This window comes from Elaeis guineensis, chromosome 3, assembly GCF_000442705.2.
Source record: "Elaeis guineensis isolate ETL-2024a chromosome 3, EG11, whole genome shotgun sequence".
Lineage (NCBI taxonomy): Eukaryota > Viridiplantae > Streptophyta > Magnoliopsida > Arecales > Arecaceae > Elaeis > Elaeis guineensis.
Window position 1 is genome coordinate 107265794 of NC_025995.2, and position 17887 is coordinate 107283680.

The window sequence follows — 17887 nt, forward strand, 5'->3', positions numbered from 1 at the left end:
TAAGCCTTGTATGTAACAGCAAGGAAAAAAAATGGATAGGACGAGAGAAGGTATAGAACTAGAAGAGATCATTAAAAAAAAAAAAAAAAAGAAATGGAAGATTATGAGTTAAAATAATAAGTATTTCTGTGACAATGAAAAATATTAAATTTGATATACTTATAAAGAGCAAGATAATTTGAAATTGCAAATTAATTGCATAGCTCAAAATATATTAAACAAAAATAAAAACTTTGAACATATGTAACAGCCTAGGTACTGGGCCTGTAAACTCATACGGCCCAACAAAAAAAAAAAAAAAATTTACAGAGAGGAGGAAGACTCCTAATCGGAGTCTTCTTCCTTTCCATTTCTGACAAAATCGGACTCAAAGAGTCCGGCTAGGACAGGAAACCTTCACTATAAAGATCTCCCTTCTTTCCTTAGGATTTTACAACAAAAAATTTCAAAAAAATTTGAGGAATTTTCTCAAGGAAATACCGTGGGTGGTTGATCGGAAGAGAGGGGGGTCGTCGGAGCTGTCTTTAGACGTCGAAACAAGGTATTCTTCTTCTCCTTTTGATCCTCCGGTCATCGGTGTACTTGGAAGCCGGCGAGATGACGGTTCGGGCTCAAACAGGGACACCCCTGTTTGCATTAACTTTCTCCTTCCACCGCAGGCAGCAAAGAGGGGTGGGGCTGCCACTGAGACGGTAGCCTCGCCGTCATCGAGACGTTGCCGGGGAGGGTGGCCGGAGGTGGCTCACCTGGCCGGATGAGGGGGAGGCGCTCGGAAAGAGCTCGGGTCCTCTGTTTTCGAGCGTGAGGAAGAGGAGAAGAAATTTCTTCTCTCTTCTCTAAATAAAAAAAAAATATATATATATATATAATATAATTATATATATATATATATAATAAATAAAAATAATAAATTAAAAAAAAGGAGGGGGACATAGGTAAGAGTTCAGATAAACCTCAATATATATTTTTAAAAAATTTATTTGGTTAAATTGATTTGTTTGATAGGAGAACAGTCCAACGATCAGGGGGACAACGAGTAGGGTTTTGATTTTCAGACTATAAGGCTGTGAAATTGATTTCTCATTGATCGAGGTAAGAATCATTATACATGATCATTATCACATGTATATATTATTTTACTGTTAGTTTTGTATCATTGGATTTGAGATCAATGAATTTATCATATGTGAAATGCTGATATTTACTTATGTGATTGCGAGCATGAATATGTTTTTGTCAACGCATATGATGGCATGATTATATAGTTATGATATGTTTATTTTTGAGTACACTGCAAAATTTAAATTGATTAATATTATATATCCATAAAATAAAATTAAAAAAAGAATATAGTTTGGACTGACCTTGTTATGTGGAATAGCCAGCCAGGAGCTTATGCCTGGGACAGCCTCCACAGGCTTATGTGTGGAAGAACTTGATCTGAGAAAGATCATGAATGATTTGATCCGAGAAAGATCATGGCCATTTTGATCCGAGAAAGATCATAAATAGTTCGATCCGAGGAAGATCACAGAAATCGATCCGAATAAAAGATCGTCGCATGATCCTGGTTAGTCCAAAGCCAAAAAGGGATAAAAGATTGTCAATTGAAGATGTGAAAAGATGAAACATATAACATGTAATTCAATAATGAGTGAAGAATTTGCTTGCTGATATGTGATGACCCATATTATTAAATACATATTTATGATAATATTTCAGTTATTATATACATATGAGTCTTCATAAATTGTATTGATTTCAGAAATATTATTTTTATCTACTGGCTTGATGTACATGTACAGTGATTCTTACTGAGCTGGAGAAGCTCATATTTTCTTCTTATTTTTTTCAGACTCACAGGATGCTTAGTTTGGATGGTTTGGACGAGAGCAAATAAGAACAGAAGCCTTTAGTAGTTTAGTTAGTTTAAATTTTCTGATACCAATGAACATTTGAATAAATTGTATTGAACAAAGTTTACATTTGATTTAAAGTTTTGACTCGGTGGATTGATTTGGTATTTACTTGGTTATTTAAAATTTTGAAGTGTTAAATTAATAGGCCTTACATGATCCTTAGGGCGCTGCTCTAGGGTTTGTGTGGCCGTTTCACGTGCCCAACTCAGGTGCTGGGTTTGGGGCTTGACAAAGTGGTATCAGAGCCAGGTTTAGGAATCCTAAGGTTCATTTCAGAGGAAGAGTATATGGGTAGACTTTTTGATGGAAATTGACTAATATGAGATATTTTCCTTAAGTTCCTGACTAAAGTGAAACTGTATAGGTTGTCATGGCACGAGGGACTGAGCGTGGGCGAAATCGAAGACCTACTCGATTTGCGGATGGCTCTAATGCTTGGGAGCCAGCTATGCAACAAGAAAATGATCCACCCTCACCGGATGATAATGCACCACAACAAGAACATCCTACTGAGCTTGCAGAGGTCACTCTCGGGGAAGAAACTCCAGGAGAACCTGAAATTCAACTTGGGGAACAAATTACTGCAGCTCAGTTAATGCAAGTACTGGTTCAACAACAAGTGGCTGCAAGGGAAGATATGAGGAGGATATTGGAGGTGCAACAGGGACAACAACAGCATATCATACAACAAATATTTCAGGAGGACAGTCCCAGCAGCAACATGGAGCTGGAATCAGTATGAACGTCAAATCAATTTATTAGATTTCAAAAAATATGCACCACCGGCATTCTCAGGGACTTCAGATCCTATGGAAGCTGAAAGCTGGCTAAAAGCAATAGAGAAAGTTTTCCATGCTTTAAGATGTCCTGCTGAAGATAAGGTCACTTTTGTCACTTTTATGTTACAAGGTGAGGCAGCCGATTGGTGGGAGATGGAAATTAGAAAGATGGGACCAAATGATGTACCTTTTTCATGGAAAGAATTTAGAAAGGTCTTCTATGAGAAGTATTTTTTCCAGAGTATCTGACTCCAAAAATTTCGAGAGTTCGATCGACTGGTACAGGGCCACATGACAGTTGCTCAATATGCAGCCAAATTTGAAGAATTGTCGAGATATGCCCCTGCATTGATAGTTGAGGAAAATGTTCGAGCCAAAAAATTTGAGAATGGATTAAGAGATAGAATCCAACAATTAGTGACTGTTTTCGAGCTGCCCACTTATAAGGAAGTTGTCAACAAATGCTTAATAATAGAAAAAGGACTTAATGATGCTCAAGTAGCAAGAGAGAAAAATATGAAGAAAAGGGGTCGAGCAATTGATTCTCAAAGTCAAAGTAGCAGAGCCTTCAAACCAAAGACCCCAAAACCAAGCCAGACTGCCACTGAAGGTAAAGTACAACCTCAAGGGAGCCTTATATGTTATAGGTGTGGAGGACCTCATTTTAGACGAGATTGTACGTGGCCCGGGGGACAATGTTACAAATATGGACGAGATGGCTACAAAGCAGTGGTATGCCACAGTGGAGGAGAATCACAGAGACAGCAGATGCCTCAAAACTTCCAAAATATCCCTGCGAATCGGGCACCCCAAGATGTACAAAGACAAGATGCGGGACAACAAAAATCAAAGACCCAAGGACGAGTCTATGCACTTACACAATAGGATGCTAATGCTTCTAACTCAGTGGTGACAGGTACTGAACCGATCTCCTAAAAGTTCTTTCATATATATGTCATGAAATATTATATGCTTAGATATATATGGACATATAGCCCTGAATGATAAATGAATATCTGATAGGTATGATTAAAATAGCATCCAACGATGTCTATGCTCTATTTGATCCTAGAGCTACTCACTCTTTTATAGCAACTAGTTTTATTAAGAAGACCAATGAGATGTCTCCTACACCTTTAGAAAATGATCTCTGTGTCTGCACACCAAGTAGAGAGGTGATCTTGGTTAATTCAATTTGCAAAGATTGTATACTAAGTATTGAAGATAGGGAGATGAAAGCAGACTTATTAGTCTTAGAGATGAAGGACTTTGATCTAATCTTGGGGATGGATTGGTTAGCAGCATATCATGCTACAGTTGATTGCTACAAAAAGACAATAATGTTTCAAATTTCAGATCAGTCAGAGTTTAGTTTTAAGAGTACTAAACCCTTCTTTCACCAGAAGTTCATTTCAGCTATTCATGCTCAGAAATTTTTTAGAAAAGGATGTGAAAGATTTCTAGCCACTGTATTAGACACTCAAGATAATAAGCTCAAGTTACAGGATATTCCTATTGTGAAGGAATTTTCTGATGTTTTTCCAGATGACCTGCCTGGACTACCTCCTGATCGAGAGATTGAGTTTTCTATTGACTTAATTCCTGGTACGAGTTCAGTTTCTAAAGCCCCTTATCGAATGGCTCCAGCAGAATTGAAGGAATTACAAAAGCAATTACAAGAGTTGTTGGACAAAGGATTCATTAGACCTAGTGTATCACCTTGGGGAGCTCCAGTACTTTTTATGAAGAAGAAAGATGGTAGCCTTCGGCTTTGCATAGACTATCAAGAATTAAATAAGGTAACAGTATGAAATAAATATCTTTTACCACGAATCGATGATTTGTTTGATCAGTTGCAAGGGGCACAGGTCTTCTCAAAAATTGATCTTCGTTCTGGCTACCATCAGTTGAAGATACAATCTGGAGATATATCAAAAACAGTCTTTCGGACTAGATATGGACATTATGAGTTTTTAGTCATGCCATTTGGTTTGACCAATACACCGGCAGTCTTTATGGATCTTATGAATCAGGTGTTTGCATCATACTTGGATCGATTTGTAGTTGTATTTATCGATGATATTTTGATTTACTCGAAAAGCTCACTCGAGCATGAAGAACATTTGAGGATTGTATTACAAACTTTGAGAAAAAAGAAACTGTATGCAAAGCTACAAAAATATGAATTTTGGATAAACAGTGTTACTTTCCTCGGGCATGTCATCTCCAAGGATGGTATTTCAGTTGACCCAAGGAAAGTGGAGGCAGTAGTTGACTGGAGCCGACCTACTAATGTATCGGAGGTACGTAGCTTTTTGGGGTTGGCTGGCTACTATCGAAGGTTTGTGGAAGGTTTCTCTTGTATTGCCATACCTCTATCTCATCTAACACAGAAACAAGTGAAGTTTGAATGGATAGATGAATACGAGCAAAGCTTCCAAGAGTTAAAAAGACGATTAGTGACTGCTTCCATTTTAACCATTCCATCCGGAACAGAAGGTTTCATTATCTATAGCGATGCTTCTCGTAAAGGCCTCGGTTGTGTTCTGATGCAAAAAGAAAAGGTGATAGCTTATGCCTCTCAACAATTGAAGTTATATGAGCGAAATTATCCTACTCATGACCTAGAATTAGCAGCTGTGGTTTTTGCTTTAAAAATATGGAGACATTATTTATATGGAGAGCATTGCAAGATTTTCACGGCTCATAAAAGTTTAAAATACATCTTTACTCAGAAGGAGTTAAATTTGAGACAAAGAAGGTGGTTAGAACTATTGAAGGATTATGACTTGACAATAAATTATCATCTCGGGAAGGCGAATGTTGTAGCCGATGCTCTAAGTAGAAAATTTTTTGGTGAATTGGCTGTTCTAATTACCTCACAAAAGCCTATATTGCTAGATTTGGAGAAATCAGGAATTGAAATACGACTACATGATTCTCAAGTTCAACTTGCAAATCTTGTACTACAGCCTACTTTGATTGAAAAGATTAAAGCAGCTCAAAAGGAGGATTCAGAGTTACAAAAGGTCATAGAAGCAGTGGACTCCGGTATACAAACAAAATTTTGGACACATGAGGATGGTTCATTGAGGTTTGATAACAGACTATGTGTTCCCAAGATCTAGGATTAAGGGACGAGATCCTGGAGGAGGCTCACTGTTTGGCTTACACCATGCATCCTGGAAGCACAAAAATGTATCAAGATTTGAAAAGAAATTTTTGGTGGTCTGGTATGAAAAGGGATATTGCACAATTTGTAGCCCAATATTTAGTATGTCAACAAGTAAAAGCCGAACATCAAAGACCAACAGGACCATTACAGTCTCTTCTTATTCCTCAGTGGAAATGGGAGCATATTACTATGGATTTTGTGATTGGATTACCTAAAACACTTCGGAATAATAATGCTATATGGGTAATTGTTGACTGATTGACGAAATCAGCGCATTTCTTACCCTTTCGGATTGGTCTTTCTTTAGAAAGATTGGCAGGCTTGTATATAGAGCAGATAGTACGATTGCATGGAGTACCAGTTACTATTGTGTCAGATCGAGATAGTAGATTTGTTTCTCAATTTTGGAAGAGTCTTCATAAAGCCCTTGGTACCAAGTTAAATTTCAGTACAGCTTTTCATCCTCAAACTGAGGGACAATCAGAACGAACCATACAGATCCTAGAGGATATGTTAAGGGCTTGTGTCATGGACTTGGGTGGTGCATGGGATAATCACTTATCATTGGTTGAGTTCACTTATAATAATAGTTATCAAGCAAATATTCAGATGACTCCTTTCGAGGCATTATATGGAAGAAAGTGTAGATCACCCATTTGTTGGGATGAGGTAGGAGAAAAAAAACTGTTGGGACCAGAAATAGTGCAACAAACAGTGAAAAAAGTACACATGATCCAGGAACGACTTCGTACGGCTCAGAGCAGGCAAAAGAGTTATGCTGATAATAGAAGAAGGGAGCTGGAATTTCAGGTAGGCGATCATATTTTTTTGAGAGTTTCTCCCACTAAAGGTGTAATGAGATTTGGAGTTCGTGGTAAGTTGAGTCCAAGGTATATTAGCCCTTTTGAAATTTTAGACAGGATTGGAGAGGTTGCATATCGGTTAGCATTACCGTGCGGCTTTATCTGGTGTACATAATGTGTTTCATGTATCAATGTTGAGAAAGTATATTCCAGATTCAAGTCATGTGGTGAGTTATGAACCTTTGCATCTTCAGAAAGATCTGACTTATGAAGAATATCTAGTACGGATTGTTGACAAGAAGGATCAGGTGTTACGGCATTGAAGTATTCCTTATGTGAAGTCCAATGGAGCAATCATAGCGAGAGAGAGGCTACATGGGAACTCGAGACAGAAATGAAGATCAAGTATCCACAACTCTTTGAAAACTCAAGTATGTAAATTTCAAGGATGAAATTTTTTAGGGGGGGAGATTGTAACAGCCCAGGTACTGGGCCTGTAAACTCATACGGCCCAACAAAAAAAAAATTACAGAGGAGGAGGAAGACTCCTAATCGGAGTCTTCTTCCTTCTCGTTTCCGATGAAATCGGACTCAAAGAGTCCGACTAAGGTAGGAAACCTTCACTATAAAGATCTCCCTTCCTCCCTTAGGATTTTACAACAAAAAATTTCGAAGAAATTTGAGGGATTTTCTCAAGAAAATATCGTGGGTGGTTGATCGGAAGAGAAGGGGGTCGTCGGAGCTGTCTTTGGACGGCGGAACAAGGTATTCTTCTTCTCCTTTTGATCCTCCGATCATCGGTGTACTTGGAAGCCGGTGAGATGCCAGTTCGGGCTCAAACAGGGACACCCCTGTTTACATTAACTTTCTCCTTCCGCCGCCGGCAGCAAAGAGGGGTGGGGCTGCCACTGAGATGGTAGTCTCACCGTCGTCGAGACGTTGCCGGGGAGGGTGGCCGGAGGTGGCTCACCTGGCCGGATGAGGGGGAGGCGCTCGGAAAGAGCTCGGGTCTTATGTTTTCGAGCGTGAGGAAGAGGAGAAGAAATTTCTTCTCTCTTCTCTAAATAAAAATATATATATATATAATATAATTATATATATATATATAATAAATAATAAATTAAAAAATTAAAAAAAAGGGGGGAGACATAGGTAAGAGTTCAGATAAACCTCAATATATATTTTTAGAAAATTTATTTGGTTAAATTGATTTGTTTGATAGGAGAACAGTCCAACGACCAGGGGGACAACGAGTAGGGTTTTGATTTTCAAACTATAAGGCTGTGAAATTGATTTCTTATTGATCGAGGTAAGAATCATTATACATGATCATCATCACATGTATATACTATTTTACTGTTAGTTTTGTATCGTTGGATTTGAGATCAATGAATTTATCATATGTGAAATGCTGATATTTACTTGTGTGATTGCGAGCATGAATATATTTTTGTCAACGTATATGATGGCATGATTATATAGTTATGACATGTTTGTTTTTGAGTACACTGCAAAATTTAAATTGATTAATATTATATGTCCATAAAATAAAATAAAAAAAAAAGAATATGGTTTGGACTGACCTTGTCATGTGGAATAGCCAGCCAGGAGCTTATGCCTGGGACAGCCTCCACAGCTTATGTGTGGAAGAACTTGATCCGAGAAAAATCATGAATGATTTGATCCGAGAAAGATCATGGCCACTTTGATATGAGAAAGATCATAAATATTTCGATCCGAGGAAGATCACAGAAATCGATCTAAATAAAAGATCGTCGCATGATCCTGGTTAGTCCAAGCCAAAAAGGGATAAAAGATTGTCAATTGAAGATGTGAAAAGATGAAACATATAACATGTAATTCAATATTGAGTGAAGAATTTGCTTGCTGATATATGATGACCCATATTATTAAATACATATTTATGATAATATTTCAGTTATTATATACATATGAGTCTTCATAAATTGTATTGATTTCAGAAATATTACTTTTATCTACTGGCTTGATGTACATGTGCAGTGATTCTTACTGAGCTGGAAAAGCTCATATTTTCTTCTTATTTTTTTTCAGACTCACAGGATGCTTAGTTTGGATGGTTTGGGCGAGAGCAAATAAGAACAGAAGCCTTTAGTAGTTTAGTTAGTTTAAATTTTCTGATACCAATGAACATTTGAATAAATTGTATTGAACAAAGTTTACATTTGATTTAAAGTTTTGACTCGGTAGGTTGATTTGGTATTTACTTGGTTATTTAAAATTTTGAAGTGTTAAATTAATAGGCCTTACATGATCCTTAGGGCGCTGCTCTAGGGTTTGTGTGGCCGTGTCACGTGCTCAACTCAGATGCTGGGTTTGGAGCTTGACAACATAAACAACATGAAATGAAGAATTAAAATACATGCAAGAAGAACAAAAGAGGATCAGATAAGGAACAAATCAAATTGCATAGAAATGAAGATAAAAGGAGATGTATGAATGCAGAAAATATCTCGGATAAAGCAAATAAAATGAAAAAAACAATAAAGAATAAAATATTTAAAAATGTAATAAAATAAAATATTTTAAAAATGTAATATATTGGGCTTTGTAGAAAAAGGATGGAGGTTGGAGAGAGAGGCAGAGAGGGGAGCATCCAAGGAAGAAAGGATCAGGGAGAGAGTGCTAGGGGACAGGGGTTTGGAATGGAGAGGTAAGAGAGTGTTGGAGGGGAGGAGGGGGATGAATGAGAAGGCCGGGGGAGGGGGGATGAATGAGGGAGCAGGTATTGGATAGAGAGAGATGTGTGAGTGAGTGTATCCAATTTGTTTAGGATTTTCAACTACTGCGTTTAAATAGAACTCATTCAATTGAAGAAGAAAGAGAGAGTTTACATGTGATAGAAATCAAAAATAAATGGCCTTATTTTTAACTAATTAATTATATTATTTTTGCAGATCTTCGTGAAGGGAGGAATAAAGAATATTGCTAGTACAATCTGATAGGCATTGTTTGTAGATACTAAAAGCCATATATCTTTATATTATTGCTATTTTAAATAATTTTATGTCATCAACTTTTTGAATGTATCTGCATTAACTGTAATCCAAATATCACATTTTCATTACACTAATAACTGGCTTCTATCTTTTCAAATCTTTTGAATTCATAGTATGTACAATTTTGAGGAGTTTCATTAATGAAAAAAACCACAGTACATGGTGTCTTCAATCCTTTTCCAATTTTTTTCTTGAGAACAGGGCCCATGGTAATTTTGAGCCAAGATGGTTATTTGTTGATTAGAGTGTTTTCGAGTCCACTCCATTTAAATCTTTTAGATTTTTTTTCCTTCCTCTATGTTCTTTCTTAGGAATTAGAATGGTAGAAGTCCATTCGAAAATGAGAGTGAACTTGAGGCCAAACCCAGAAATCATGTATCAAGATTTTACCAACAAGGATAGTTGGCACCCTGCAGAATTTTCCAAGGATAAGGTGCATAAGGGGTCCTTTCAATATCCCATGTCGGTTTAGGACCACGTAAAGCAAAGGAGAAGCAATAATCCCCACTTGAGAGAGGAGGCTCGTGGAAATCCACATGTTTCATGAGGATAGCAAATGAGAAGCCCACACCATATGTTATGATCTTATCCATTCATCAGCCTCCAACACCAACTCCTCCCACCAATGCTAGTCCACGCTGCCCTCCCATCAGTGCACCACCCATGGCTCCTGTTGCTCCTGAACCACAACCATGTCACTGCCCAAAAGGTGGTGCCAATGGCCGGTTTTCGGCACCAAAGGCCTTCGGAGGTGCACCGCCGAAGGGCAGAGTGTGTATCATGGAATGCGAGACGGAGAATAAGATATGAAGATGATGAGATGGAGGGTGAAGACTATGGGCACAATTCAGAGATTGAAATGCTGGAATCTTACAGCCAGTCAGCTAGAAATGAGGCTCTTTTGGTGCGAGCCACAGTTGATGGTGAAGAAGAGTTGGTGCTAATCTTTAAGGTAGACATAATACTGTCATCCTTCAATGTATTGGGATTTGCCAGATAGTTCTCTTGAGTTTTATTTTCTTCGAATCATCACAGTTATGAGAAAGATTTAGAATAGCTTGCAGTAGCAACAGATGTAGGCCTTAATATTGACTAGAAATAAATTTATGGAGTCAATGCAATCAAGAAAAATGCTTTAGTAACTCAAAAGGTCTGTCAACTGGCGTGGTGTATTCTAATTTCTCCCTGTAAATCGGTCTCTCTAAATGCGCCTTTAGTGATGCAAAGTGATTGGTGGAGGATACCTGAGGGACTTTCTCGAGTGATTTTTCTGAGTAGGTACGGTAGCATTGCACTATACCAAGCAGGACATTTGTTGAAAATTTCGTAGGTGCGCTATAGGTTTAATAATATTATTTATAATCATAAAACAATATTATTAATAATCATAACTGAGTGAGACGTTTAAGAAAAATGTTCTATACTCGTAACCTTATAATCACCATCCCACACACGGTAATAATTGGCGGGACTGCCATATGCTATAGATGTGATCAAGGTAGGGAAATTACTGATGATTGTGGGATATTCAACTCATGCAGGGGTTCTCATCTTGTTTAAGCTCCCGAACCACATCGGACCCATCGAAGAGTGTTCTTCCAGCAAAGGCAGTCATCCAATTCATAGATGTGATCAAGGGTCCATTTGATCCTTCCAACATTGAGTATATAGAGAAGGACTTGACGTGGGAGGCCTTCAAAGCTCGTCTCCAATCTAACTAGTTGCAAGTTTTGGTTCAGTATCGGGGTAAAAAAATGGTAGGCGTACTTTCTCATTTACTAATTGTGCAACCACAGCGGATTGATTTTTTCTCTGATTTTAAGTTCCAAAGGGCTTCACAAGCACAGCAATGAAAAGCGTATTCAATTATTCTAAATTGAAAAAATATTATATGGCCCTGTTGTAGTGTAAAGAGGACTTTTTTAGTCCCATATCGGTTATGAGTCAAGAGGGAACATGGTTTATATGGATTAGAACCTTCTCTTCCAATATGAGGTATTTTTTAAAAGATAAAATCGTGAGATTCTAAATGATCAAGATCCACTAAAGCCTAAAGATGGTCATGAGTTAAAACGGACAATACCTCACAAAAAAGAAAAAACCAAATTTCTCTATGATACCTGAAACGTGAATGAAAGGGATTACTTAGAATTTTAATTCAAAAGAAGTGGATTCATATAGAAGTTTTCATTTGACCGTATTTAATACTATAGCTTTATATCCTATTTATGTCCTGCTGTACTGTAGTTATTATTATGCATCTGCCATTCCACATACCGCTTCTCTTCAATGAATTCTTGTTTTTTTTCTATCCTTGACTTTTTTTAAACCCTTAACAGAGTTAAACTTAATTTTTAATAAAAATAAAAAATTAAAATTAAAATATTATAATGGAACTTCATAAGACATCGAAACTATATTCAAAAGAAAATGTCACTAAAACCATCTCTCTTAAGTATGGCAACCTTTTTCCTCCAAAATAATCTTGAATGTATCCTTCCTTTGCTCCACAACTATCGTCTAGCTCTTCTTTTTTTTCTTCTCATTTCTTTTTTTGTTTTTGGCAGCTATCGTCCCACTCTGCCCTTCCTTTTTCTTTTTTTCTTTAATCCACATATACATAGCATGTGCAAGACACTAGCGCAAGTAAATGGAGAAAAGAAACAGAACGCAGTACCATGCAGCATCATTGTCCTCATTTTTTATTACTAAAATAAATAGAAGGAACCAAGCACTAAAATAACACCCGGAAAAAAAAAGAACCATAAATCTACAAGAAAAGCAAAGATAGAGAGTCTATTAATTGTTCTCCCTTTAATGCATGTTTAGAGACACAAATATCTCTCTAAGTCCAATGTGTTTCCAGCTTCGCTGCACACGTAAGTGCAACCAAGACCATGGCATCATGGGAACCAAAGCCACAAGGCTATTTCCACCCTTCACTGCGCGCACAAAGCCCATCAGCTTATCGGTCTCTAATCGCTTCATTTCATATCTTCTTCTGAGATGAGCGACATATCATCGACCTAAGCTGCATCGCAGAGGAACCAGTCTCGTCGGATTACTGCATATTTGCACCAGCTAATCTTCATGGAGCCGCTCCTTTGAAAGGCCATAGACAGAGCGGTGCCTAAAAAACAGCCCATGGAGAATGGAGTGACCGCCTGCATGAGGTTAACTGACACAAGTTTTAGGTATGGGTGATATCGGACAAACAGTAAGAGCGTCAAAGTGATCATCTCCAATAGCTTTGTGCTTTTTGATGCCCACAATAAAAATTTGGGAAGACATCTTTGGCTTTGCAGATGACTGAATTCATAAAAATTTTGAATTCTCCATGACCTTTTATAGGCTCAACATAGGTTTGTCATTTACTTCCTGTTTATGAACTCGAAGGTTCGAGAATGAGCTCCAATTTAATGTTCGATAATGGACTCAATCAGGTGCATATGCATATGGATATAGTTGCTGGTGATATAGATGGGCGATTTCATTTATTTTATTTTAGATGGGCGATATCCATGAACTCGAAGTTTCAAGAAGGAGCTCAAATTTAATTCCATATATAATAATGCGGGTTTTATTTGAAAGGTTTAAGAAAGACAGTGCAGATATAGTTGCTGTGATATAAATAGCTGATTTCGTTTGTTTTATTTTAAATAAGTTGATGGTTTCTTAAAATTTTAAAAATCACAAAGATTTGTTTTTATTTATAAATTTAAACTTTTGAGAAGAAATTTAATTCCATGTAATGGGATGGACTTTATTTGGAAGGTTTGAGAAAGGCTTAATTTGGTGGATGTGCAAACATATGTAGTTGCTGGTTATATAGACAGGTGGTTTAGTTTGTTTTGTTTTAAATAAATTGATGCATTCTCTAAATTTGAAAAAAAAAAAATATAGCATTTACTTTTTATTTATGAATTCAAAATTTCAAGAAGAGGCTCCAATTTAATTTCTCGCAATGGAAGGGCATTACTTGGAAGGTTTGTGGAAGACTCAATCCGGTGGGCGTGTATGTAGATGTAGTTGCTAGTGATATGTGGGCGGCTTCCCTTGCCTTATTTTAAATAAGTTGATGGATTCTCAAGTTTTTCAAAAAAAATATATCACTAACTTTATATTTAAGAATTCGAAGTTTTAAGAAGGAGCTCAAATTTAATTCCATGGTGTGGCGTATGTTTTGCTTAAAAGGGTTGAGAATGACTCAACCTCGTGGCCGTGCACGTAGATGTAGTTGCTGGTGATATAGATGAATGATTTCATTTATTTTATTTTAAATAAGTTGATAGATTCTCAAAATTTTATAAAAAATATTTTTCACTTATTTTTTGTTTATGAATTCAAAATTTCAACCGCACGCACATATTTTGGTTGAAATGTTTGAGAAAGACTCAACTTGGTGGGCATGCATCTAGATATGGTTGCTAGTGATATAGACAAATGATTTCATTTGTTTGATTTAAATAAATTAATGGATTCTCAAAATTTAAAAACTATATAACTGATTCTTTATTTATGAATTTGTAGTTTCTAGAAAAAGCTCCAATTTAATTCTATGTAACGATGTGAGCTTTATTTGGAAGATCTGAGAAAGACTTAATCTACAAGGCATGCATATAGATGTAATTGCTGGTGATATGGATGGATAATTTTATTTGTTTTATTTTAAATAAGTTGATGGATTCTCAAATTTTTTTAAAAAAAATATAGTACTCATTTTTTCTTTATGAAATTGAAGCTTCAATAAGGAGCTTAAATTTAAATCTTCATAATGGTAATAGCTTTGTATTAAAAGTTTGGAAAAGACTCAATCAGGCGGGCATGCATGTGGATGTAGTTGTTGGTCGTATAGATAGATGGTGTTATTTGTTTTATTTTAAATAAATTGATAAATTCTTTAAATGTTAAAAAATTGCAGCACTTATGTTTTATGCATGAATTCAAATTAAATTTCGAGAAAGAGCTCAAATTTAATTCCATAAATATCATGGTTTCAAGATTCAAGAGGGATAATCCAATAGGTGCCCACCTATAGCTCGTAGGAATATAATTAAATAGTTTCATCTGTTTTATCTATCCCTTCCCCTTTATTTTCGAAAGTTTTTGGAATAGGTGAAAAACCCTTCTTATGAAAACCTACTTCACTCGTAATTGACTAAAGGAGCCATGGGTAGAACATAGTCTACACATTCATTTCTTGATCTATCTCTAAGAATTGGCTTCGTTATTCAAACCCTCATTTTCATAAAATTTGTGGTATTGTTGAAAGGCTTGGGTTGTGCTACTAAACCTTTCGCAGTATGGTTGGTCTCCAAGAAATGATGTATTGCTACATACTTGTTTGTTTGATGGGCTCTTTGACAACGTCGAATGATAAGTTGGTGCAAAAATATACTTCGTACATGTTTATTTCTAGCAATTCTAAAGACAACTATGTCATTAAGTAGAAAGTGAAAGAGGTTTTTGCTTAAAAGGGAAAGAGAGAGGGAGGCTGAAACTATTTTTTGGTTCTCATTAAATAGTATCATTTATAAAATTTTACAATGCTGTATTAAAGGGGAAATGCATGAATTACATGACTCAAATTTCTGAGATTCAACTACTTATAAGGATAAAAATAATTTGTCAGTCATTCCTTGAATAATCTAGAAAAGAACCATTTGCATTTGAACTCACACGAAGTTTCTCTTTTGCTGTAAATTGGCATTTTATTCTTGATCCATATCATTCGTTTATTTAATACAATAGTTGGTACAAGAAACATATTTATGTGACAAAATATGAAATAACCTTTCAATGAAAAAATGTGTTATTCTACAAAATTGACAGCTGGCTCCATTTGATTGTCTTGGATTCTTAAATGAAGTGTATTCTCATCTCACTAATTTACTGGTGTTTAGAAATAAATATGCACTAATCAAAAATAATATTATTAATAATCATAACTAAGTAAGATGTTTAAGAAAAATGTTCTATACTTGTGACCTTAAACAACCAATAATAATCACCATATCTCACTGTAATAATTGACAGGACTGCCATATACCATAGACTCACGGCCTAAAAGCTTAAGCTATTAGGAGCACCACTCCAGACTAATAAACCCATATGGTACCTTTGACACATGGAAAAATACTGATGATCGTGGGATATTCAACTCATGCAGGGGTTCACATCTTGTTTAAGCTCCCAAACTGCATCGGACCCATCGAAGAGTGTTCTTCCAGCCAAGATAGTCATCCAATCCATAGATGTGATCAAGGGTCCACTTGATCCTTCCAACATTGAGTATATAGAGAAGGACTTGACGTGAGTGGCCTTCAAAGCTCATCTCCAATCTAACTAAAAAAAGATCTAACTAGTTGCAAGTTTTTGTTCAGTATTAAGAGAAAAAAAACGATAGCTGTACTTTCTCATTTACTAATTGTGCAGCCACGGAGGATTGATTTTTCCTCTGATTTTGAGGTCCAGAGGGCTCTTTCACAAGCACAGCAATGAGGAATGTGTTTATTTATTCTAAATTGGAAAAATGTTATATGGCCCAGTCCTGTTCCAGCCGAAAAGGGAGATCGATACCAGTTCTGCAACCCTCGCCTGTAAACCAGATTTCCCTGTGCTTAATTCGTATACGGAGATGGACTGGGTTGGATATCAGTGATATCTGAAACATGAACGAGAGGAATTACTTAGAATTTTAATTCAAGAGAGATGGGTTCATATGGAAGTTTTCATTTGATCGCAGTTAATGCAATAGCTTTATATGCTATTTATACCTGCGGTTAATGCACTTCGGTTAATATTATGCATCTGCCATTCCACATATTGCTTCTCTGCAATGAATTCTTATTTTCTTTCTATCCTTGAAACTCTTAACAGAGTCAAACTTAATTTTTAATGAAAATAAAAATAATCTCTATACAAGATGTAACTTTCATGAGACATCGAAACTACACTCAAAAGGAAGTGTCACTGAAACCATCTCTCTGAAACATGGCAACTTTTTTTCTCCCAAATAATCTTGAATGAATCTTATCTTCTCTTAAATATTATCCTTTTCTCCACAGCTACCGTCGAGCTCTCCCCCCCCCTTCTTCTTTTTTTTTGTTTAATCCACATATATATATATATATAGCATGTGCAATTTTTTATGACTAAAATAAATAGAAGGAACCAAGCACTAAAATAACACTCGAAAAAAAAACCATAAATCTACAAGAAAAGCAAAGATAGAGATTCTATCAAATGTTCTCCTTTTGATGTATGTTTAGGAACACAAATATCTCTTTTAAGTCCAAGCACTAAAATAACACTCGGGAAAAAAAAAAACCATGAATCTACAAGAAAAGCAAAAATAGAGATTCTATCAAATGTTCTCCTTCTGATGTATGTTTAGGAACACAAATATCTCTTTTGAGTCCCATGTGTCTCCAGCTTTGCTGCACGCGTAGGTGCAACCAAGGCCACGGTATCATGTGAACCAAAGCCAGATATTTCCACCCTTCACTGGACGCGCAAATCCCATCAGCTTATGCGTCTCCAATCGCTTTATTTCATATCTTCTGAGATGAGCGACATATCGTCCATCTAACCATGCAATATCTGTGAAGAGCATGCATCGCAGAGGATCCGGGCTTGTAGGATTACTACATATTTGCACCAGCTAATCTTCATGGAGCCACTCCTTTGAAAGGCCATAGACAGAGCGGTGCCTAAAAAACAGCCCATCTAGAATGGAATGACCGGCTGCACGAGGTTTACTGACGCAAGTTTTAGGTATGGGTGATATCGGACAAATGGTAAGAGCGTCAAAGTGGTACTCTCCAATAGCTTTGTGCTCTTTGATGCCCACAACAAGCATTGGGAAGACATCTTTGGCTTTGCAGATGACTGAATTCATAAAATTTTGAATCCTCAATGACCTTTTATAGGCTTAACATAGGTTTGCCATTTACTTCCTGTTCATGAACTCGAAGGTCCGAGAATGAGCTCCAATTTAATGTTGCTTAATTGACGTCATAGGTTTTTTGGAAGGTTCGAGAAAGGACTCAATCTGGTGGATATGCATGTGGATATAGTTGCTGGTGATATAGATGGGTGATTTTATTTATTTTATTTTAGATGAGCGATATCCACGAACTCGAAGTTTCGAGAAGGAGCTCAAATTTAATTC

The 17887-nt window shown here is 36.5% G+C and overlaps 1 protein-coding gene across 2 annotated transcripts; it reads left to right on the forward strand.

Annotated features, from left to right (window-relative positions):
* Positions 1-10288: 10288 nt before the first annotated feature.
* On the forward strand, positions 10289-16537 carry LOC105041114 (uncharacterized). 2 transcript variants are annotated; one of them, XM_073254280.1, is made up of 3 exons: positions 10289-10666; positions 11256-11471; positions 15884-16537. In XM_073254280.1, the coding sequence occupies exons 1-2, from the start codon at positions 10340-10342 to the stop codon at positions 11433-11435; spliced, it is 507 nt and encodes a 168-aa protein (XP_073110381.1). In that variant the 5' UTR covers positions 10289-10339; the 3' UTR covers positions 11436-11471; positions 15884-16537. The 2 variants fall into 2 exon arrangements, with proteins under 2 accessions (XP_073110381.1, XP_010916227.1); XM_010917925.3 differs by lacking the exon at positions 15884-16537 and adding an exon at positions 12581-13221 and having other exon boundaries at positions 10291-10666.
* Positions 16538-17887: the final 1350 nt, after the last annotated feature.